At 44.7% G+C, this 20,136-nt stretch overlaps 1 protein-coding gene across 2 annotated transcripts in view; it reads right to left on the reverse strand.

Annotated features, from left to right (window-relative positions):
• Positions 1–18,501, reverse strand: part of TOP1 (DNA topoisomerase I) — a 56,323-nt gene extending 37,822 nt beyond the window's left edge. Inside the window, exons 1-2 of one of the 2 annotated variants that reach the window (XM_077251521.1) lie at positions 18,275–18,501; positions 17,761–17,785 (exon numbers count right to left, since the gene is read on the reverse strand). In XM_077251521.1, the coding sequence (XP_077107636.1) occupies positions 17,761–17,785; positions 18,275–18,307 (58 nt within the window). In that variant the 5' untranslated portion in view covers positions 18,308–18,501. The remainder of the gene's footprint in view (positions 1–17,760; positions 17,786–18,274) is intronic. The other variant, XM_077251522.1, reaches the window with a different exon arrangement.
• Between the last annotated feature and the right edge of the window lie 1,635 nt (positions 18,502–20,136).

Here is a 20,136-nt window from a genome sequence, read left to right on the forward strand (position 1 = left end):
TTTTGTTAAGTATATAATTCCACATGTGTTAATTCATAGTTTTGATGCCTTCAGTGTGAATCTACAGTTTTCATAGTCATGAAAATACAGAACAATGTTTAAATGAGACGGAGTGTCCAAACTTTTGGTCTGCACTGATTATATATATATATATATTTTATTTTTTATTACACACACACACAGACACATCTACAGTGTATTATGTATTTTGTGAGATGCACTTTTATAGATGGTACTGGCAATCAGAACCGAGTTATTCGCATCTTAATATAGCTAGATGTGAATAAAAGAAACTTACTAATGGATCAAATGCAAACACGCCCAAGACTTTCTGCACTGGGACCAGGGCACACTGAGGAAAATCCCTGGAAAAGAATATTTTCATAGCTGTACCAAAAACATCTAAACGTGAACGTTTTCTTGTAGAGGAAAATGGTTGCATATTCACAGCTGTAATTTATCCACACATTATATAGGCTACAATATCTCAATGTACACTGTGTGCAGAATTATTAGGCAAGTAGTATTTTGATCACGATACTTTTTATGTATGTTGTCCTACTCCAAGCTGTTCAGGCTTGAGAGCCAACTACCAATTAAGTAAATCAGGTGATGTGCATCTCTGTAATGAGGAGGGGTGTTCTCTAATTACATCAAAACCTTATATAAGGTGTGCTTATTTATTAGGCAACTTCCTTTCCTTTTGCAAAATGGGTCAGAAGAGAGATTTGATGGGCTCTGAATGTCCAAAATTGTGAGATGTCTTGCAGAGGGATGCAGCAGTCTTGAAATTGCCAAACTTTTGAAGCATGATCACCGAACAATCAAGCGTTTCATGGCAAATAGTCAACAGGGTCGCAAGAAGAGTGTTGGGCAAAAAAGGCACAAAATAACTGCCCATGAATTGAGGAAAATCAAGCGTGAAGCTGCCAAGATGCCATTTGCCACCAGTTTTGCTATATTTCAGAGCTGCAACGTTACTGGAGTAACAAAAAGCACAAGGTGTGCGATACTCAGGGACATGGCCAAGGTAAGGAAGGCTGAAAAACGACCACCTTTGAACAAGAAACATAAGATAAAACTTCAAGACTGGGCCAAGAAATAGCTTAAGACTGACTTTTCAAAGGTTTTATGGACTGATGAAATGAGAGTGACTCTTGATGGGCCAGAGGCTGGATCAGTAAAGGGCAGAGAGCTCAACTCCGACTCAGACGCCAGCAAGGTGGAGGTGGGGTACTGGTATGGGCTGGTATCATCAAAGATGAACTTGTAGGACCTTTTCAGGTTGAGGATGGAGTGAAGATCAACTCCCAGACCTACTGACAGTTTCTGGAAGACAACTTCTTCAAGCATTGGTACAGCAAGAAGTTGGATCGTTCAAGAAAAATATGATTTTCATGCAGGACAATGCTCCATCACATGCCTCCAACTACTCCACAGCGTGGCTGGCCAGTAAAGGTCTCAAAGAAGAAAAAATAATGACATGGCCACCTTGTTCACCTGATCTGAACCCCATAGAGAACCTGTGGTCCCTCATAAAATGTGAGATCAACAGGGAGGGAAAACCGTACACCTCCCGGAACAGTGTCTGGGAGGCTGTGGTGGCTGCTGCACGCAATGTTGGTTGTAAACAGATCAAGCAACTGACAGAATCTATGGATGGAAGGCTGTTGAGTGTCATAAAGAAAGGTGGCTATATTGGTCACTAATTTTTTGGGGTTTTGTTTTTCATGTCAGAAATGTTTATTTCTAAATTTTGTGCAGTTATATTGGTTTACCTGGTGAAAATAAACAAGTGAGATGGGAATATATTTGGTTTTCATTAAGTTGCCTAATAATTCTGCACAGTAATAGTTACCTGCACAAACAGATATCCTCCTAAGATAGCTAAATCTAAAAAAAAAAACTCGCTCCAACTTCCAAAAATGTTAAGCTTTGATATTTGCGAGTCTTTTGGGTTGATTGAGAACATATTTGTTGATCAATAATAAAAATAATCCTCTAAAATACAACTTGCCTAATAATTCTGCACACAGTGTAAAGTCGACAAACTTCTCCATGACAAGTTGTACTTCGATTTATGGCCATCACCGGAGCTGTCTGTTCATATCCGCAGAGAATATAAATTTACATAGTAATGTCACAGAACAAGAGCCATCCTACACAATGTCATGGTAAACCCCTGTGGGCACAGATTTCTTATGGCTAACATTCTCCTTATTGTCGCTGGTTGAGCATACTATTGATATTCCTGTACTAGGTATCAAGTTATTAGCAACAGAAAAATCTAATACCGAGAAGGGTAAGTACTATACAGCAGGGAATAACTGGTCAATATTGAGTGAGATAAGATTACCGTAGTTCATTTAGTCTGAAAATAAAGTCAATTGGGTTCATTGGGGTGATGATATTTCCAATCAAGAATAGGGCAGCACGGTGGCTCAGTGGGTAGCACTGATTGCTTTGAGGTGGGGTCCTGGGTTCAAATCCCACCAAGGACAACAACTGCAAGGAGTTTGTATGTTCTTACCGTTATGTTTGCGTGGGTTTCCTCCAGTTTCCTTCCACATTCCAAAGACATACTGATAGGGAACTTAGATTGTGAGCCCCAATGGGGTCAGTACCAATGTTTGTAAAGCGCAGTGGAATTAATGATGCTATACGAGTAAAATAAATTAGCAGACTTGCAACTAACTGGTTAGGGGCTGGGAACAAGCATCTACAGTGGCTTACTAAAGTATTCAAGCCCTTAGCTTTTTAGCTATTTTGTTACATGTTGTTTAAATAGTTTTAGAATCTTATTTGTGTGTGATGAATCAGCACTAGTCTAAGTTGCTGAAGTGAGAAAAATATAGGCATAAATTACAATTATGGGATCAAATAACTATAAATTAGGGCCGCGCTTAGTAACCCGATATTTACCCTGGTTACCATTGTAAAAGTAAAAAAAAAAAAAAAAACAAAAACAGTACATACTCACCCTCTGATGTCTGTCACGTCCCCCGGCGTCCGCGCTGCTGCTCAGAGCTTCCAGCACTGAATGTGTCAGTGGCGGCCGGAAAGCAAAGCACAGCGGTGACGTCACCGCTGTGCCCTGCTACGGCCGGCGCTTACACAGTGCAGGGAAGCGGACGCTGGGGGACGCGAAGGTGAGTATGTACTGTTTGTTTTTTTACATTTTACACTGGTAACCAGGGTAAACATCGGGTTACTAAGCGCGGCCCTGCGCTTAGCAACCCGATGTTTACCCTGGTTACCCGGGGACTTCGGCATCGTTGGTCGCTGGAGAGCTGTCTGTGTGACAGCTCTCCAGCGACGCTGCAGCGATCAGCATCGTTGTCGATATCGCTGCAGCGTCGCTTAGTGTGAAGGTACCTTAAGTGTCACATTGTCTGTCAGTATATACACACACCTTTTCTGAAAGGCCACAGAGGCTGCAACACTATTAAGTAAGAGGCAGCACTAACCAAACGCTAGAGGTGGCCTTTACGGAAGAGGGGGCAGAAACAAGTCTTTACTTACACACATATCGTAAGGCTCGTTTTGACTTTTCCAAAAGCCATGAGGAAGACTCCCCAAATGAATGGAGGAAGATGCTGTGGTCAGTGGAAACCAAAATTTAACTTTTTGGTCACCAAGGTAAACGCTATGTCTAGTGCCAAGCCAACACAGCTCGTCACCCCAAGAACACCATCCCCATGCTGTTGGGATGTTTTTCGACAGTAGGGACAGTGAGTCAGGGGGAAAATGGATGGTGCGAAATATAGGGATATTCTGGAGCAAAACCGGTTTCAGTCTGTCAGTGATTTGAGACTGGGATGGATGTTCATCTTCCAACAAGACAATGACCCAAAGCATACCGCTAAAGCAACATGCAAGTGGTTTAAAGGGAACCTGTCACCCCGTTTTTTCCGTATGAGATAAAAATACTGTTAAATAGGGCCTGAGCTGTGCATTACAACAGTGTATTTTGTGGACACCGATTCCCCACCTATGCTGCCAAAATATGTTACCAAAGTAGCCGTTTTCGCCTGTCAATCAGGCTGGTCTGGTCAAAAGGGCGTGGTGTCTTCCCCCAGATCTTGCTTAGTTTTCCGTTGGTGGCGTAGTGGTTTGCGCATGCCCAAGGTCCTGAATCCACTGCACAGGGGAGTGAAAAGACCGCGATGTGCACTATTTCATTGGTGATCGGTGGGGGCGGCCATCTTCCTTTGGCTGCGCGTGCGCAGAAGCGGCGCTCTGCTGGCCGCGGCTTCAGGAAAATGGCCGCGGGATGCCGCGCGTGCGCAGATGGAGATCGCGGTGGCCATTTTCCTGAAGCCGAGATGCGAATTCTGCTTCAGGAAAATGGCCGCCACGATCTCCATCTGCGCACGCGCAGCATCCCGCGGCCATTTTCCTGAAGCCGCGGGCAGCAGAGCGCTCCATCTGCGCACGCGCGGCCACAGGAAGATGGCCGCCCCCACCGATCAACAGGGAAATAACGCACATCGCGCTCTTTTCACTCCCCTGTGCAGTGGATTTGGGACCTTGGGCATGCGCAAACCACTACGCCACCAACGGAAAACTAAGCAAGATCTGGGAGAAGACACCACGCCCGTTTGACCAGACCAGCCTGATTGATAGGCGAAAACGGCTACTTTGGTAACGTATTTTGGCAGCATAGGTGGGGAATCGGGGTCCACAAAATACACTGTTGTAATGCACAGCTCAGGCCCTATTTAACAGTATTTTTATCTCATACGGAAAAAACGGGGTGACAGGTGCCCTTTAACCCCTTATTGACTGGGCCAAATGTTTGAAATCTGACTAGTGTCCCTTTATGTGGTAATAACTGTGGAATGCTTCAACAGATCCTAACAGTTCAGATTTTCTTTCGTGATGTGTAGTACTTTATGTTAATGGCAAGTTTATATATATATATATATATATGTGTATATATATATATATATATATATATATATATATATATATATATATATATATATATATATATATATATATATATATATATATACATACATATATATATATATAAAATATATGTGTATGTATATTATATATATATATATATATATATATATATATATATATATATATATATATATATATATATAAATATGAAATTTGACTAAAATGTATAAAAATTAGTAATTTCAAACTTTAAATGATCATCCCTTTAATCCAGATAGTCATACCACACAGAAACATTAATAAACATTATTTCCCACATCTGTTGTACAACAGCACCATTGGTGAAATGTTACTTTATTTTGATAGCCGTTTAGGTTTAAAAATTTATAAGTAATTTCTCATTTTTGCAAGGAAAATTACAAAACTTGTTGGTTTTAAGGACCTATTCAGGTTTGAAGTGACTTTCAGGGTCTTCGATATTGGAAAACCTCCAAAAGTGATAACATTTTAAAAACAGCACCCCCCGACATATTGAAAACTGATGTCAGGTATTTTACTCTTTAGGTGATAAGGAATGATGCAAAGTGGCATGACAGGAATGAAAAAGTGTATTTTTACCACTTAAATGTCGCTGACTTCTGAACAGGCCACTGTAGCCGGCAGATGCTAAGGCCGCTATTTGGCTGTGAACTGCCATGGAAAACATCAGGACCACACAATCATAATCTCAGGATGCCAGTGGGGATAAAGAGAGGAAGCCCACACACTCTTAACCATCTATATAACATAGTCACTACTGACAGCAGCATCTAAGGGATAGTGGCTAATGCAGCATGTTGTCAGCTATACTGCACAGCCAACAGCTGGTGGATTGTCACCTGTATGGGGAGGCTATTCTCTTATATATCAGGTCAGTAAAAAGACCTATTGGCGGTCATTAAGGGGTTAAGGGAAAATGTGTAAATGTTTTGAAGTGGCCTAGTCTAAGTCCAGAACTTAATTTAATAGAGAATATATGGTCAGACTTGACAATTGTTGTTCAACAGAAAAAAAACAAACCAACATCTAACCTGAAGGAGCAGTAGTTTTGCCTTGAGGAATGGACAAAACTCGCAGTGTCCAGATGTGGAAAGCTCACAGAGACTTACCTAAAGTGACTTTCAGCTGTAGTTACCGCAAATGGAAGCTCTACAAAAGTACTGATTTTTTTGGGTGGAGGAGGGGGTTAATAGTTATGCACAATGAAGTTTCCAGTTATGTCCTATATGTTTGCTTCACAAACAAAAGAAAGCCAAATGTTCAGTTGTAGGCATGTTCTTTACATGAACTGATACAAACCTTCATTAAAGTTAACTTTCACATACAATCAAGGAATAAATACAAACCATCCTTGGCATGTCCTACAAGCCATGACTGGGATGCTCATGATGGCACATGTCAGTACACAAGCTCCACTGCAATGTTGCCTTTGTTAGCCACCAAGACAAAAGTAAATCACCTTTGTCATGTTCTTCAATGGTTTCAGTGCCCTGGACAGCAATATCTTACTGAGAAACCACTGCCATTAGAGGACAACATTGCCATGATGAGGTATCTTTCGTGTGCAAAACAACATTGTATATTGTATTACATCCAATGTGCCTTCTGTGGAGTGGACAGGCTGAGCACGGGCACCGTCTGAGTACCCAGAGTACAGTGGCATGAGACCAGACCAGCTAGCTTTATTCTTCCCAAAAGTCTAGGAGGAGTAACAGATGACCGTCATCATGCAGAACTACTACTAAATGGGGAAGGAGACATGTACTAAGACGTGCCAGTACCCAACAATAAATTCCAAGGTGCTGACTTGGGACAATGTCATGATGTATATGAACAGTAATCTGGTCGCAGTATAATAAAGATATGACAAACTCAATACTTCAAGTCCTGTCATGTACACGGCTCAGTATGGGCACCAGAAATAGAAACCAACGTTTGGATGGTTCTCTACATTACACACATTCAGCAAGAAGCGTGTACTGAGTGGCTGTAGTCACCACATTCACTATAACGAACCTTTTACTTTTCTACCACCTGCTTTCGCTCGGTCACAAAACTTGCCTTAAGGTACCGTCACACTCAGCAACGCTACAGTGATATAGACAACGAGCCGATCGCTGCAGCGTCGCTGTTTAGGTCGCTGTAGAGACGTCAAACACAGCAGCTCCAGAACGATGCAGGAGCGATCCTGTGACGTAACGGTGACTCACTTATTGTTCTCGCTGGTTGTTAGCTCCATGTAAAACATTGCTGACATCGTTGCTTTTGCTGTCAAACACGACGATACACGCCGACCTGACGACCAAATAAAGTTCTGGACTTCTAGCTCCGACCAGCGATATCACAGCGGGATCCAGATCGCTGCTGCGTGTCAAACACAACGAGATCGCTATCCAGGACGCTGCAACGTCACGGATCGTTGTCGTTCTCGTTTGAAAGTTGTTTAGTGTGAAGGTACCTTTATTTGTTCCCAGAAAGCTGTTTCCCTGCTATCAGACACCCTGGAGAGATGATTTTGTGGCTGACACCCAATCAGCCAGAGCAGGGTCCAATGGGTGTCCTTGTTACCAAGTCACTTCTGTAGGATTCTCACAGGAAGAATTCACAGAAGACTGAGGATCAGGGGACTGCGTCTGCACTTACAAGATATTCCAGACGAAAACTACAGGAATTAGAAAGTTACATTTAAGACAAAAGTGTCTTAAACCATGTCTGAAGAGAACAAAATATATAGGTAGTAGGTAATAACGATGTGGGGTCAATAGCATTCTGGATACATTGTAGATTACCGCTGCTAGTGGCATTTAATGTATTTGCTCGCAATTTTACTTTATATCCCATATTATACATCCTATATAGCCCTATAGAAAAGCATAGTGCCTGGTATATGGTGGAAAACAATTGATTCACAGTGCAAGTCTGTGAAACCAAAATACCCAAAAACACGTAGGCATTGTATTTTTCGGACTATAACACGCAGATTGTAACAAGAAAAAAAAAAAAAAAAAAAAAAACCCCGCTTGTCAAAATGTGTGCGTCTTGGGCTATGTGCACACGCTGCGGATTTTGCTGCGGATCCGCAGCAGTTTCCCATTCGTTTACAGTACAATGTAAACCTATGGGAAACACAATCCGCAGTGCCCCTGCTGCGGAAAAAAACGTGCGGAAACGCAGCGGTTTATATTCCGCAGCATGTCAATTCTTTGTGCGGAATCCGCTGCGGTTTACACTTGCTCCTCAATAGGATTCCGCAGGTGTAAAACCGCAGTGGAATCCGCAGTAATTCCGCAGGAAATCCACAGTGCCTTTTACCTGCCGATTTCACAAATCCGCTGGGGAACAATCCGCAGAGCTCCAAAATACGTGTGCACATACCCTTATAGTTTGGATGCAGCTTCCTGCGATGGAGGAGAAGACAGACACAGCATCCTTCCCGTACACAGAGAGCTGCCCTCTCCTCCGGTCTGACACTGATCTGTGTTACCGGTGCAGAGCAGGAGAGGAAGCGGAAGTTGCACAAGCCGAGCAGCTGAAGGACCATCCACACAAGTAATTCAAGGGCCTGTCAAGTCACGTGACTGATCATATATCCTGAAAGGTCCTTGAGTTATTTGTGCAAAGATCCTTCAGCAGCTCAGCTTGTGCAGCATCTCTTCAAGTCCCCAATAGGAAGTGCAAAATGTGACCATGTATAGTGTGCGGGTGTCTAAATGTGCAGAAATCGCCTGTATAATATGCTTATCTGAATGAGCCCTGAAGGAGAAATGTTACTGCTGGCCCTTAGTAACACATACCAATTTGATCACAGAGCAGATCCAGACGATTGTAGATTTCTTTATACGTCAGCACCAAGAGCTCCACTCACACATTACAGGCATATCGCTAACATCCGACCTTTATTTTCCGTGGAAACTCTAGTAGAAATCTTAAGACAGAACTGTGGGTTTCTGACACGGATTTGCAGTTTCATTGGCTGCCAGACCACAGGCATATTCAGCGTTGCCTACATGTGCATGTAGCAGAGCCTAGTGTGTACAAAACAATGCAGAAAAAAAAACTGTTGGTCCATGGGCAGCTTGTCAACACAGAAATGTGCCTTACTCACTGTCCCCAGGTGCACCACAGTCTCCGCTGTGCTGACTCCACATCAACATCGTGGCAGCCATTCAGAGAAGGGCATTCCACCCATTTAGGACAACAGAGCCACTAAGCTCCATGATTGCCTGCAGTGCTGTTGATGCGAGATCAACGCTGCAGCCAGTAAGAGGAGTCAGGAGAAGCAGCAGACACTCAGTGGTAGACCTGGGAACAGCGAGTAAAAAATGATTTTTTTCTTTTTAAACAAACTGAGCGCAGAGCATGCAATTTTCTGAAAAATGAGAAACTCTTAAGTGAGCACAAGACATGGATTATGGGCCAGTGGAAGGTGGTGAATTTACATCATGTGGATTTCCAGGAGCATGTGTCTGGCTTACCTAGCACTTGGATGATGTGCTATAGGAAGACGCCAGGCTGGTGAAACCAGTATAATGCTCTGGGCAATGCTGTCCTGGGAACACCCATCATGGCAGCAGTATTCCTTTATGGCAGTGACGTCTTCCAGGAGGATAATGCTTCACACAACACAGAAAATATCGCTGAGGAACATTAGAGGACATGACTGAGTCCAAGGGGATGACTTATCCATCAAGTTTCTCAGGTTTCAATCTAATTGAGAATATATAGGTTGTGCTTGAAAAACAAAGCAGATCCATGAAGGCTGAACCTCACAACTTGCAAGACACATCTCAATGAGAACGGTATATACAGAAGCCCCCAATAACCATACGATTATTGTACATGATTGTTCATGACAAACACAAGTTTCGGTCCGCTTAATATGTGAGCAGCACATTGCTCAATGTGTGAACTGGAAATGTGCTTCATAGGTTTTGTGAATGGCTTGTAAAGAGAACCAGATATCCAAATCAACTGGCCTGAACCACAATGAGTCCTGCTGCGTTTCAGAGAAAACAATATTGAAAAGCCAGGTAAAGACTAAGGGTACGTGTCCACGTTCAGGATGGCCAGCGGTATGGACGGAGCGGCAAACCCGCTCCGCCCCCTTCTGTGACGCGATGATGCCGGATGTGTTCATTGCACACATCCGGCATCATCGCACCCCACACATAGGGCCCTGTGATTTACCTTGCAGCGGCGCAGCGGCGCCGCAAGGTACACGGACATGCTGCGATCCGCATGTCCGGAATCGCAGGGCCGCCGGGTGCGTGTTACCACGCATAGTGGAGACGGGATTTGATAAAATCCCCTCCACTATGCTGTAACATCTGGAAGCTGCGTGTTTGATGCTGCGGCTCTGCACAGTGTCAAACACGCAGCGTTTCCTGCACGTGGAAACATACCCTAAGGGCTTGATTCATCATTTGTAGTTTTCAGTCACTTTTTGTCTTGGCATATTTATTAGTTTTTATGAAGAGGTAAGCTATAGGCTGGACCACGGTGAGTCATTGGACGTGGTATATCTCGATTTTTCCAAAGCGTTTGATACCGTGCCGCACAAGAGGTTGGTACACAAAATGAGAATGCTTGGTCTGGGGGAAAATGTGTGTAAATGGGTTAGTAACTGGCTTAGTGATAGAAAGCAGAGGGTGGTTATAAATGGTATAGTCTCTAACTGGGTCGCTGTAACCAGTGGGGTACCGCAGGGGTCGGTATTGGGACCTGTTCTCTTCAACATATTCATTAATGATCTGGTAGAAGGTTTACACAGTAAAATATTGATATTTGCAGATGATACAAAACTATGTAAAGCAGTCAATACAAGAGAAAATAGTATTCTGCTACAGATGGATCTGGATAAGTTGGAAACTTGGGCTGAAAGGTGGCAGATGAGGTTTAACAATGATAAATGTAAGGTTATACACATGGGAAGAAGGAATCAATATCACCATTACACACTGAACGGGAAACCACTGGGTAAATCTGACAGGGAGAAGGACTTGGGGATCCTAGTTAATGATAAACTTACCTGGAGCAGCCAGTGCCAGGCAGCAGCTGCCAAGGCAAACAGGATCATGGGGTGCATTAAAAGAGGTCTGGATACACATGATGAGAGCATTATACTGCCTTTGTACAAATCCCTAGTTAGACCGCACATGGAGTACTGTGTCCAGTTTTGGGCACCGGTGCTCAGGAAGGATATAATGGAACTAGAGAGAGTACAAAGGAGGGCAACAAAATTAATAAAGGGGATGGGAGAACTACAATACCCAGATAGATTAGCGAAATTAGGATTATTTAGTCTAGAAAAAAGACGACTGAGGGGCGATCTAATAACCATGTATAAGTATATAAGGGGACAATACAAATATCTCGCTGAGGATCTGTTTATACCAAGGAAGGTGACGGGCACAAGGGGGCATTCTTTGCGTCTGGAGGAGAGAAGGTTTTTCCACCAACATAGAAGAGGATTCTTTACTGTTAGGGCAGTGAGAATCTGGAATTGCTTGCCTGAGGAGGTGGTGATGGCGAACTCAGTCGAGGGGTTCAAGAGAGGCCTGGATGTCTTCCTGGAGCAGAACAATATTGTATCATACAATTATTAGGTTCTGTAGAAGGACGTAGATCTGGGGATTTATTATGATGGAATATAGGCTGAACTGGATGGACAAATGTCTTTTTTCGGCCTTACTAACTATGTTACTATGTTACTATGTTACTATGTATTACATTAAATTCTTCAAAATGGCACATGTGGTTCATTAAATTTTTACAAAAAAAAAAAAAAAAGTCTACTTTTAAAATTAGCACAAAATTGCACCAAAATATCTTGTGAGCATAAAAAAAAAAAAAAAAAAAAAAAAAAAAATGAGGTCACAATTGAGCAGTCAGCAAAAAACATCTGGAAATCCCAATCTCTGCCCACAATGGCCGAACATAAGAAAAAAAATTGCCAAAAACAAAAAGAGACTTCAAAAAGGGGCAAATTAAAAAAAGTAATAAACCTCAAAACCAAGATAAAGAACGATGCACAAATCAGGCTCTACGTATCTTGGCTGACCAGTCTATGCCAGTTCAGCCACTTCTCCCCACTCAATCCCATAGACCAGGGGTCCCCAGCCTGCAACTTGTGGCTCACTATCTGCCAGCGTGGTGCATTAGCACCAGGTCTAGCCATCTGCTATGAAGAGCAGGATTCCAGGTGGTGACTTGTGAGTGCATCTGAATGGTGAAGGTCCAGAGACCTCCACCGATCAGTCTAATGTTCTTTAGGGGCCTGTCCCTTGACAAACACAGACCCTGGCCAGCTTTTCAAAGTACCGTATATTTTATCTGAAACAGCAGAGGACTCAATCAGCATGAATTGCACAACGAGTTACCTTTAAATTCATTTGGATCAACTGCTATGTAACAGATTGACCAACTAAGGCTATAAGCACACGAGGTCTGTTACTCTATACTTTCAAGTATAGAAGGTGTGAGGCTTCTTAGCAGAATCTGCCCAAAGAATGAGAATGTCACGTCTTTTAAAGGGAACCTGTCACCCCCAAAATGGCTGGTGAGGTAAGCTCACCGGCATCAGGGGCTAATCTACAGCATTCTGTAATGCTGTAGATAAGCCCCCGATGTTACCTGAAAGAGGAGAAAAAGAAGTTAGATTATACTCACCCAGGGGCGGTCCCGGTGCGGTCTGGTCAAATGGGTGTCTCCGGTCCGCTCCGGCGCCTCCCATCTTCATTCCATGACGTCCTCTTCGGGTCTTTACGCTGCGGCTCCGGCGCAGGCGTACTTTGTCTGCCCTGTTCAGGGCAGAGCAAAGTACTGCAGTGCGCAGGCGCCGGGCCTCTCTGACCTTTCCGGCGCCTGCGCACTGCAGTACTTTGCTCTGCCCTCAACAGGGCAAAGCACGCCTGCGCCGGAGCCGCGGCATAAAGACCCGAAGAGGACGTCATGGAATGAAGATGGGAGGCGCCAGAGCGGACCGGAGACACCCATCCGACCGGACCGCAGCGGGACCGCCCCGGGTGAGTATAATCTAACGTCTTTTTCTCCTCTTTCAGGTAACATCGGGGCTTATCTACAGCATTACAGAATGCTGTAGATAAGCCCCTGATGCCGGTGAGCTTACCTCACCAGCCATTTTGGGGGGTGACAGGTTCCCTTTAAAGGGAATTTGATACCAAGTTTTAGCCACCTAATCTGGGAGCAGCCTAATGTAGTGTCAGATATTGATTGGAGCGATGCATCACTTACTGGGTTACTGGCTGTAGCTTTGACAAAAATCATTGTTTTATCAGCATATTATCACTAGAGGACCAGTAAAGCTGCTGCCAGGTAGTTGTCCATATTTATGAGCTCTGTATAACCGCGTCCCCACCGATGTACAGTGCACACAGACAGCTGCCAATCAGTGGGGCCCAGTATTCAGACACTGGTGGCTTCACTGCAATCAGGGTCTCTGTCTCTACATTATGCTGCTCTCAGATGGGGTAGTATAAAACTGCTGGCAGGGATTAACGACATGAGATATAATGGGTCATGTGTACAGCAAAGTAGTTTAGACATTTCTGCAAAATACGTTAATTTTACATAGCACTTTTTCCAGGTGGATTTCGGGCAGAATCCACAAGAAGATGTTGTATACAGATAGCCTAAATGCACCTAGAGACTCGCTATAATATCGCAATACCAGGCACTGGCCCCTGCTTTACTAAATGCAGTCAGAATCACTTCATACAACCAGTATGGCATTCTATGCACATTTTATATTATAACTTTAATATATTAGCTAACATAACTTTTTTAGGGTAAAAGAAGGGTGAATCAAGTGCCCAGGGAGGGAGACACTAACAAAGCTCCATTTAAAACTGCTAAATAATGCCAACCAAAAGCCAGAAAGTGTTAACTATCGGGGGGTTAATCTGCATGTTCAAGGTCAATCTCCAAAGGCCAAGCCGTCCTTTTAGGAAATTATAAACTTGTACAAGGCCTTTATACATGACAGATGGCAATTACAGCATAGGGCGAACACTTGTGAACACGTGGTGGTGCCACAGAGTGATGGAGTTCGGTTCCTGAGGTGGAGCAAGGGGCATATGCTGCTGGTCATTAACAACTAGAGCCAATGCTGCTCACTTGTCGGACAGTGTTGGACGAGAAGCCACGTACCAACATGAATGGTTAGGTTCACATCGCGTTAGGTCAATCTGTTTAAGGGATCAGTTAAACAGATGCGCTAACGATGAGCCACAAATTGTCTGCATTTTTGCGATTGGGTTAATGTATGGTTGCATTGCGGCGACCTGCGTTAGCAATAGAGTTCTATGCACAGGGAACGCTTCTGTAAAAGGTGCATTCGCCGTAACGGACCCAGATACGCGGTAGTCCGCGTTTGAAGGTGCGTCACAAAATAACAAGCCATCGCTAACGCATGCCTATTTTGACATGCGTTAGGATCCGTTACGCTAATGGAAGTCTATGAGTGCGTTATCGGATCCGTTACATTGCGGTAATGCCGCTTAGAAACGGATCTGTTAAACGGATGGCACTAACGCGATATGAACCTAGCCTTAGGGCACCTCAGGGGTGAACGGTGCAGTGTATGGCAGAGCCAGAAGGGGCATCTCTGCACTTCCTACGCTGCTCCTTGGTGATATGGCACTAAACCGAGCCTGCACATAGACACCCACCAGATCTTTAGTCCACAGAAATATTTTCTGCCTCAGGCAATGTCTCCTGCAATAGAATCTGCATCTAACATAATGGCTGCTATTTCTTTACTGTAAGCTAACAAGATATAGAAAAAACATAATTTGGCAGGACACATGCTGTATTAGATAGTCAGAGTATGCATCTGACGCAGGTCTCCTGCCCCGAATGCAGCAAACAGCCCCATATATGCCTATGAAGCCGTCTAGTTTAGGTCAGGAGACCAGCGACTGGTCCGGGCATGGTGGTTCCTTCTCGGACTGTAAGGGCTCATACTCAATTGCGTGAAATACGGCCGAATCTCGCATGTTAAAACCCAGCTCTACCGCCGGCACTCCAGAGCGGAGCGTGCGGCCGCATAGCAATACATGGAGCTGCACGCTCCGCTCCCAAGTGCCGGCGGCAGAGCCGGGTGTTACCATGCAAGACTCGGCCGTATTTCACGCAAGTGAGTAGGAGCCCTAAAAGTCAGATGTGTGAAAATCGGCAAAAGAAAAGGCCAGAAGAGGTTTTCATTACCCAGACAAAGTAATGGTTACTGTATGATACAAAGTGGTTCTTACTTTACAGTAGATTAGTCAAAACTGCGCCAATACAGTGGCAGTCGTAGTCTGACCCCTGTATCGCCACATCCTTGCCAAGTTCACATTAGCTCGAGATGCCAGCAGGGCTTCCCTCTATCCAGTTTATACAGACACTGCATGGAAACGCTCATTTACAAGATACCTAACGCTCAGACTGACCTAAAGAGCCTCTTACATCAAGGATTATAGCATAGTCTCAATCCAGAATTTGGCAGAAAACAATATGTCTAGTGCTGGGCTGGAGAGAAACCATGAGAGAATCCAGCAGCGAAAGCCTCGAGAGCAGCGGAGGACTGAGAATAATCCCTGTGCACAGCCAACACTACACCTCACAGGTTAGTGGTCTGGATTTCATGGTAATCTGGGGTTTACACACTGGATTATACCAATACCAAAATTCTAGGATGATATCGCCACTACTGAAATAGGTGACTGACGCCGTTTTCACGCTATTTTTTTTTTTTTGAGGGTGTATTTGCTCAAAAATCCTCTAAAAAAAAAAGCTTGGAAAACTTCTCATTCATTTCTAAAGATATGTTCCCTGCTGTATTAGGCTATGTTCACATACTGTCTTTTTGCTGCGGTTTTTTTCCCCCGCAGGCAAACTATGCTCTCTTGACAGTAAATAAGCCGCTTTCAAAAAGCAGCTTGCGCTGAGTTTCTTAGGCTATGTGCACACGTTGCAGATTCGTGGGTGGATTTTTCCGGAACGATTTTGCAAAATCCGCACTGCGTTTTACCTGCGTTGACATGCTGCGGAAAATACAACGCAGCGTTTCTGCACGGTATTCTCCGCAGCATGGGCACTGCGGATTTGGCTTTCCGTAGGTTTACATGATACTGTAAACCACATGGAAAATAGCTGCCAATCTGCAGCCAAATCCGCAACGTGTGCACATAGCCTTACTGCGTTTTTCTTGTCTCTTGTGCATGCTGATGAAGTTTAGTGGATACCCAAATAAAAAAAAAACAAACAAAAAACACACATGATGCAACTTCCTTAGGTTTTTGCCCTAAAAACACTGGAGAAACTGATAGCTGCAATTTTCCGGAGTGAAAAACCCTGAAAAAAAGTGACATGCTGAAGTTTGCAATACAGGGGCAGATTTCCAAGTCAATCACGAAAATAAATCAATGTGTGTGCATCAGATTTCTGAAATCTCATAGCTTTTGCTGGTACTGTAAAACGCAGTTCAATGTGCATAAAAAAAAAACGCAACGTGTGGACATAACCTCCAACCTCCATTTTCAAGCAGAAGACTTTAGCAATGGCTCGTCTCTGGCATCTTGTCGACATTTTTCTTTGTGTTTTTGGGGGCTTTTTTTTTCTAAATTCATTAAGCAATAAAAAAGCACCAACGTTTAATATAAAACGGCTAAAAAAAAAAATGCCCGGGCGTCTTTAGAGCCTTCCCACGGACTTCGGTTGTAAATTCTGGAGCGTATTGCCCGACAAATGGTCCACGCTCTTATTTTAAATGCTTGACTTCTTTGGGGGGGAAAAAAAAACAAAAACACTTCAGGAAAAGAAGAAATGTTCCAAAGATTCCCCCCAAAAAGAAGCCTCCTGAAGCTGTTACTGCTTAACAACTTGTCATTCTTGAGCACCTCAGGAAACTTGGCGTCCATAACTTCACCAGTTTAGATGATATAAAATCAGTAATAGCCCCGACATGCAGTTATTGTAACCTACAATATATTCTCCATTTTGTCAGAAAGAATAAAAAAATAATAATCACTTTCTAAGAGCTGGGTGACCACTGATACGGCCGCCATTGCTCGGCAGACTAGATTCTCCTTAAAAAGTTTAGAAGCTGCCATTCAGGAGATTGGAAAAGCTGGGTGAGGCTGTAATGTCAACAGAAAACGAGTATTATGTTGTTTAAGACTTTTCAAGACTTGTCTTTATTTCTGCTGAGGAGACGGTGGGGCTTGTAGTTCTACAGCAGCCACGTTTCTAGTTACTAAGGACAGGTAATTACATACAAAACATGATAAACGGCTGCTGACAGGGCCAATAATGGCGCATTCAGGGGACGTGTACAAGTTGTGCTGTGCTTTCTGTCAGGAGAAGCAGCAGCCATGTCAGCCCCGCAGCTCAGGCCTCAGCCTCCCTCACACAGACACAAGCAGAGAAAAAGAAAATGGCGCAGAGACTAAGTCCCCACCGACTGATTGCCGACTTTTACACCGTGAAAACACAGGGGAAACGAGGTCTCTGGTGACCGGGGAGGCGGGAAACGGGGAGCTCGGGTCGGGCTGAAGCAGAATATCGCATTCACTGGCAGATCTAAGCCTGGATGGGCGAGATATGAGGGGCTGGAGGTGAACAAAGGAGCCGGTGAGCGAGGAGACGGGACTTAGTCTCTGGACGCCATGTCTGCCCTTTCTAGAGGAGGAAGGAGAGTGAGGAGGAGGGGGAAGGGAGAGACTGGAAAGCAGGGGCCCACACCCCACCAGCACTCGTGCACCCCACACTGTACCCCACTAGCACACGGGGACCCCAATTACTCACCGTTCGCCCGAAAATTCGAGTCAATCTACGGAGAGAGGGGAACAAGAAGAGTGATTAGAGAGTGAGCTTGTAAAGCGAAGAACATGGTAAAAATGGTCGTGGGGACCCCAGATGTGATACTCCCCCCAGGGGTAAATGGGGTGCACTCTGACCCCCGCACAGGCAGGACTGGGCATGATGAGGGGTCCTGATCCCCCCAGTCCCTATAGACTGCCAGAACCACAAGTCAATGAAGCAGGAGATGGTCTCAGCTTCATTCTGGGGGACACACTATGGGGGCTCAGTCCTGGAGGTGGTAAGACACTACGGGGTGGCAATCCAGGAGTGGGGGAGGGGCACGATGGGGTGCCATCCAGGTGGGGGGCACACACTATAGGGGCAGCATCCTGAAGGGTAGACACCATGGGGTGCCATCCAGGAAGGGGGCACACTATGGGGGCAGCATCCTGGGCTGACCCCAAGCCACCTGCACTGGTCATGTCTGGGGCACTGCGATAGAGGGGAGGGCACTTACCTGGGAGTCGTTCTGAGTGTTATCCCCACTCATGGTGACGAGGTACAGGAGGGGGCACTCAAGGAATTGGGGGCAGCAGCTGCTGGTGGGGCGCACGGAGAACTGCTGGGCGGTGTATTGTGTGGCTGGGGGAAGGAGCCGGGCACAGCCAGGAGCAGCACAAGCAAAATGAGAGTGGGCAGAGACGTTCAGCGGATTGTGTAACTACTAAGTCCCGATTTGACCACACTGCGCAGGCGCCGATCATTTAAAAGGACAAGGCGGAGTGGAGTCAGTGCCGGCCACGCCTCTTCCGCGCTGCACGGCGGCTCTGCCGGCTGATGTCACCGGGGTTGCTGCAGTCACCGCGTCCTCGCAGGCTCTGCCGGGGTTACCAGAGCTGCCATCAGGCGGACTTTGTCCCATGAGTCAGACCTGGCCGGTCGTTAACAGGAAATAGTTAGTGTTCCAGTTGTTGCCAATGCCGGACTGCTCAGCATCGGCCGATCACCATGTGCCTCCGGTGATCAGGGGCTACGTTCATTAGTGCCGGGCTCCGTTCACACCTGCGGTGCTGTATATGGACCGCACTCTGATCTAATTGTCATTTTATAATAATTGATCCCCTCCCAAACTTTATATGGCCGTGTCTGTCATCCATACCTTGTACAAGCTGGCGCTCTAGTAAAATCACTGTATAAATTCATATGCAAATGAGAGTGTCAGCTTCCATGCTTGTATTCCCACCCACCCTGATCTGCCTGACTGACAGCTCACTAGCTGTCAAACCACTGAGCTGTCAATCAAACAGAGGCTGGGAAAGTGCTTTGATACTCCCAAGAGCACTTAAGCCTGATTTGCATAAAAATGAAAACCATTTTACAGTCAGGGAGCAACATATTGCATATGTAAAGGCATTGATGTTATACCTCAGAGATCAACATGACCATATAAACAGTTAAGGGCAGGAGTAGGAAGATGATCTGACAGATTCCCTTTAAATCAGCTTGGTGGCGGCATCAAAACTTTTGCTACAGAAGCCATCTGGCTGGTGTTCATAGGAGACCGTGATTTTTACTATATACAGAAGTACTGTAGTGGCGCTGATTCTCTGTATATAGCACAAGTGATTGGATGATCACAAGATCACGTCCCCTAAGGGGACTAATAAATACAGTGGGAAAAAAACACTAAAATTAAAATCAGTAAACAGCATGATGAGAAAAAGAATCGAAAATCTAGAATTGTTTTTTCCACCTCCACAATAGAGGCGACCCAAACCTCATATCTAGCCGAAAAAATTACGTAAATAAAAACATCGGCTCACAAAAAACATGCCCTCACACAGCTCCATTGACCAATATTGAAAACATTATGGGTCAAGCTTGTAAAATGGCGCCACAGGCAAATTTTTTTATTTTTTTAATGAATTTCTGATTTTTTTTCACTACTTATATAAAAAAAAACTATGCATGTCTGGTATCACTGTAATCATACTGACCCGGAGAATCAGATTATTTTCAATATATAGTGAACACTCAAAATAAAATAGTCAAAAAACAATTTTGAAATTGTGCTTTTTTTCAGTTTCGTCGCAATGGACAGCAAGCAACACTACTCTGTCCTCCTCCTCCTCGACCTGTCCTCTGCCTTTGACACAGTGGACCATTCCCTATTATTACAGGCCCTCTCATCCCTTGGCATCACAGACTTGGCCCTACCCTGGATCTCGTCATACCTAACTGACCGGACATTCAGCGTCTCCCACTCACACACCACCTCCTCACCTCGCCCCCTATATGTCGGAGTCCCGCAAGGTTCAGTCCTTGGGTCCCTGCTCTTCTCCATTTACACCTTTGGCCTGGGACAGCTCATAGAATCTC

Source organism: Ranitomeya variabilis, chromosome 4 (genome assembly GCF_051348905.1).
Source record: "Ranitomeya variabilis isolate aRanVar5 chromosome 4, aRanVar5.hap1, whole genome shotgun sequence".
In the NCBI taxonomy this organism is placed as follows: Eukaryota; Metazoa; Chordata; class Amphibia; order Anura; family Dendrobatidae; genus Ranitomeya; species Ranitomeya variabilis.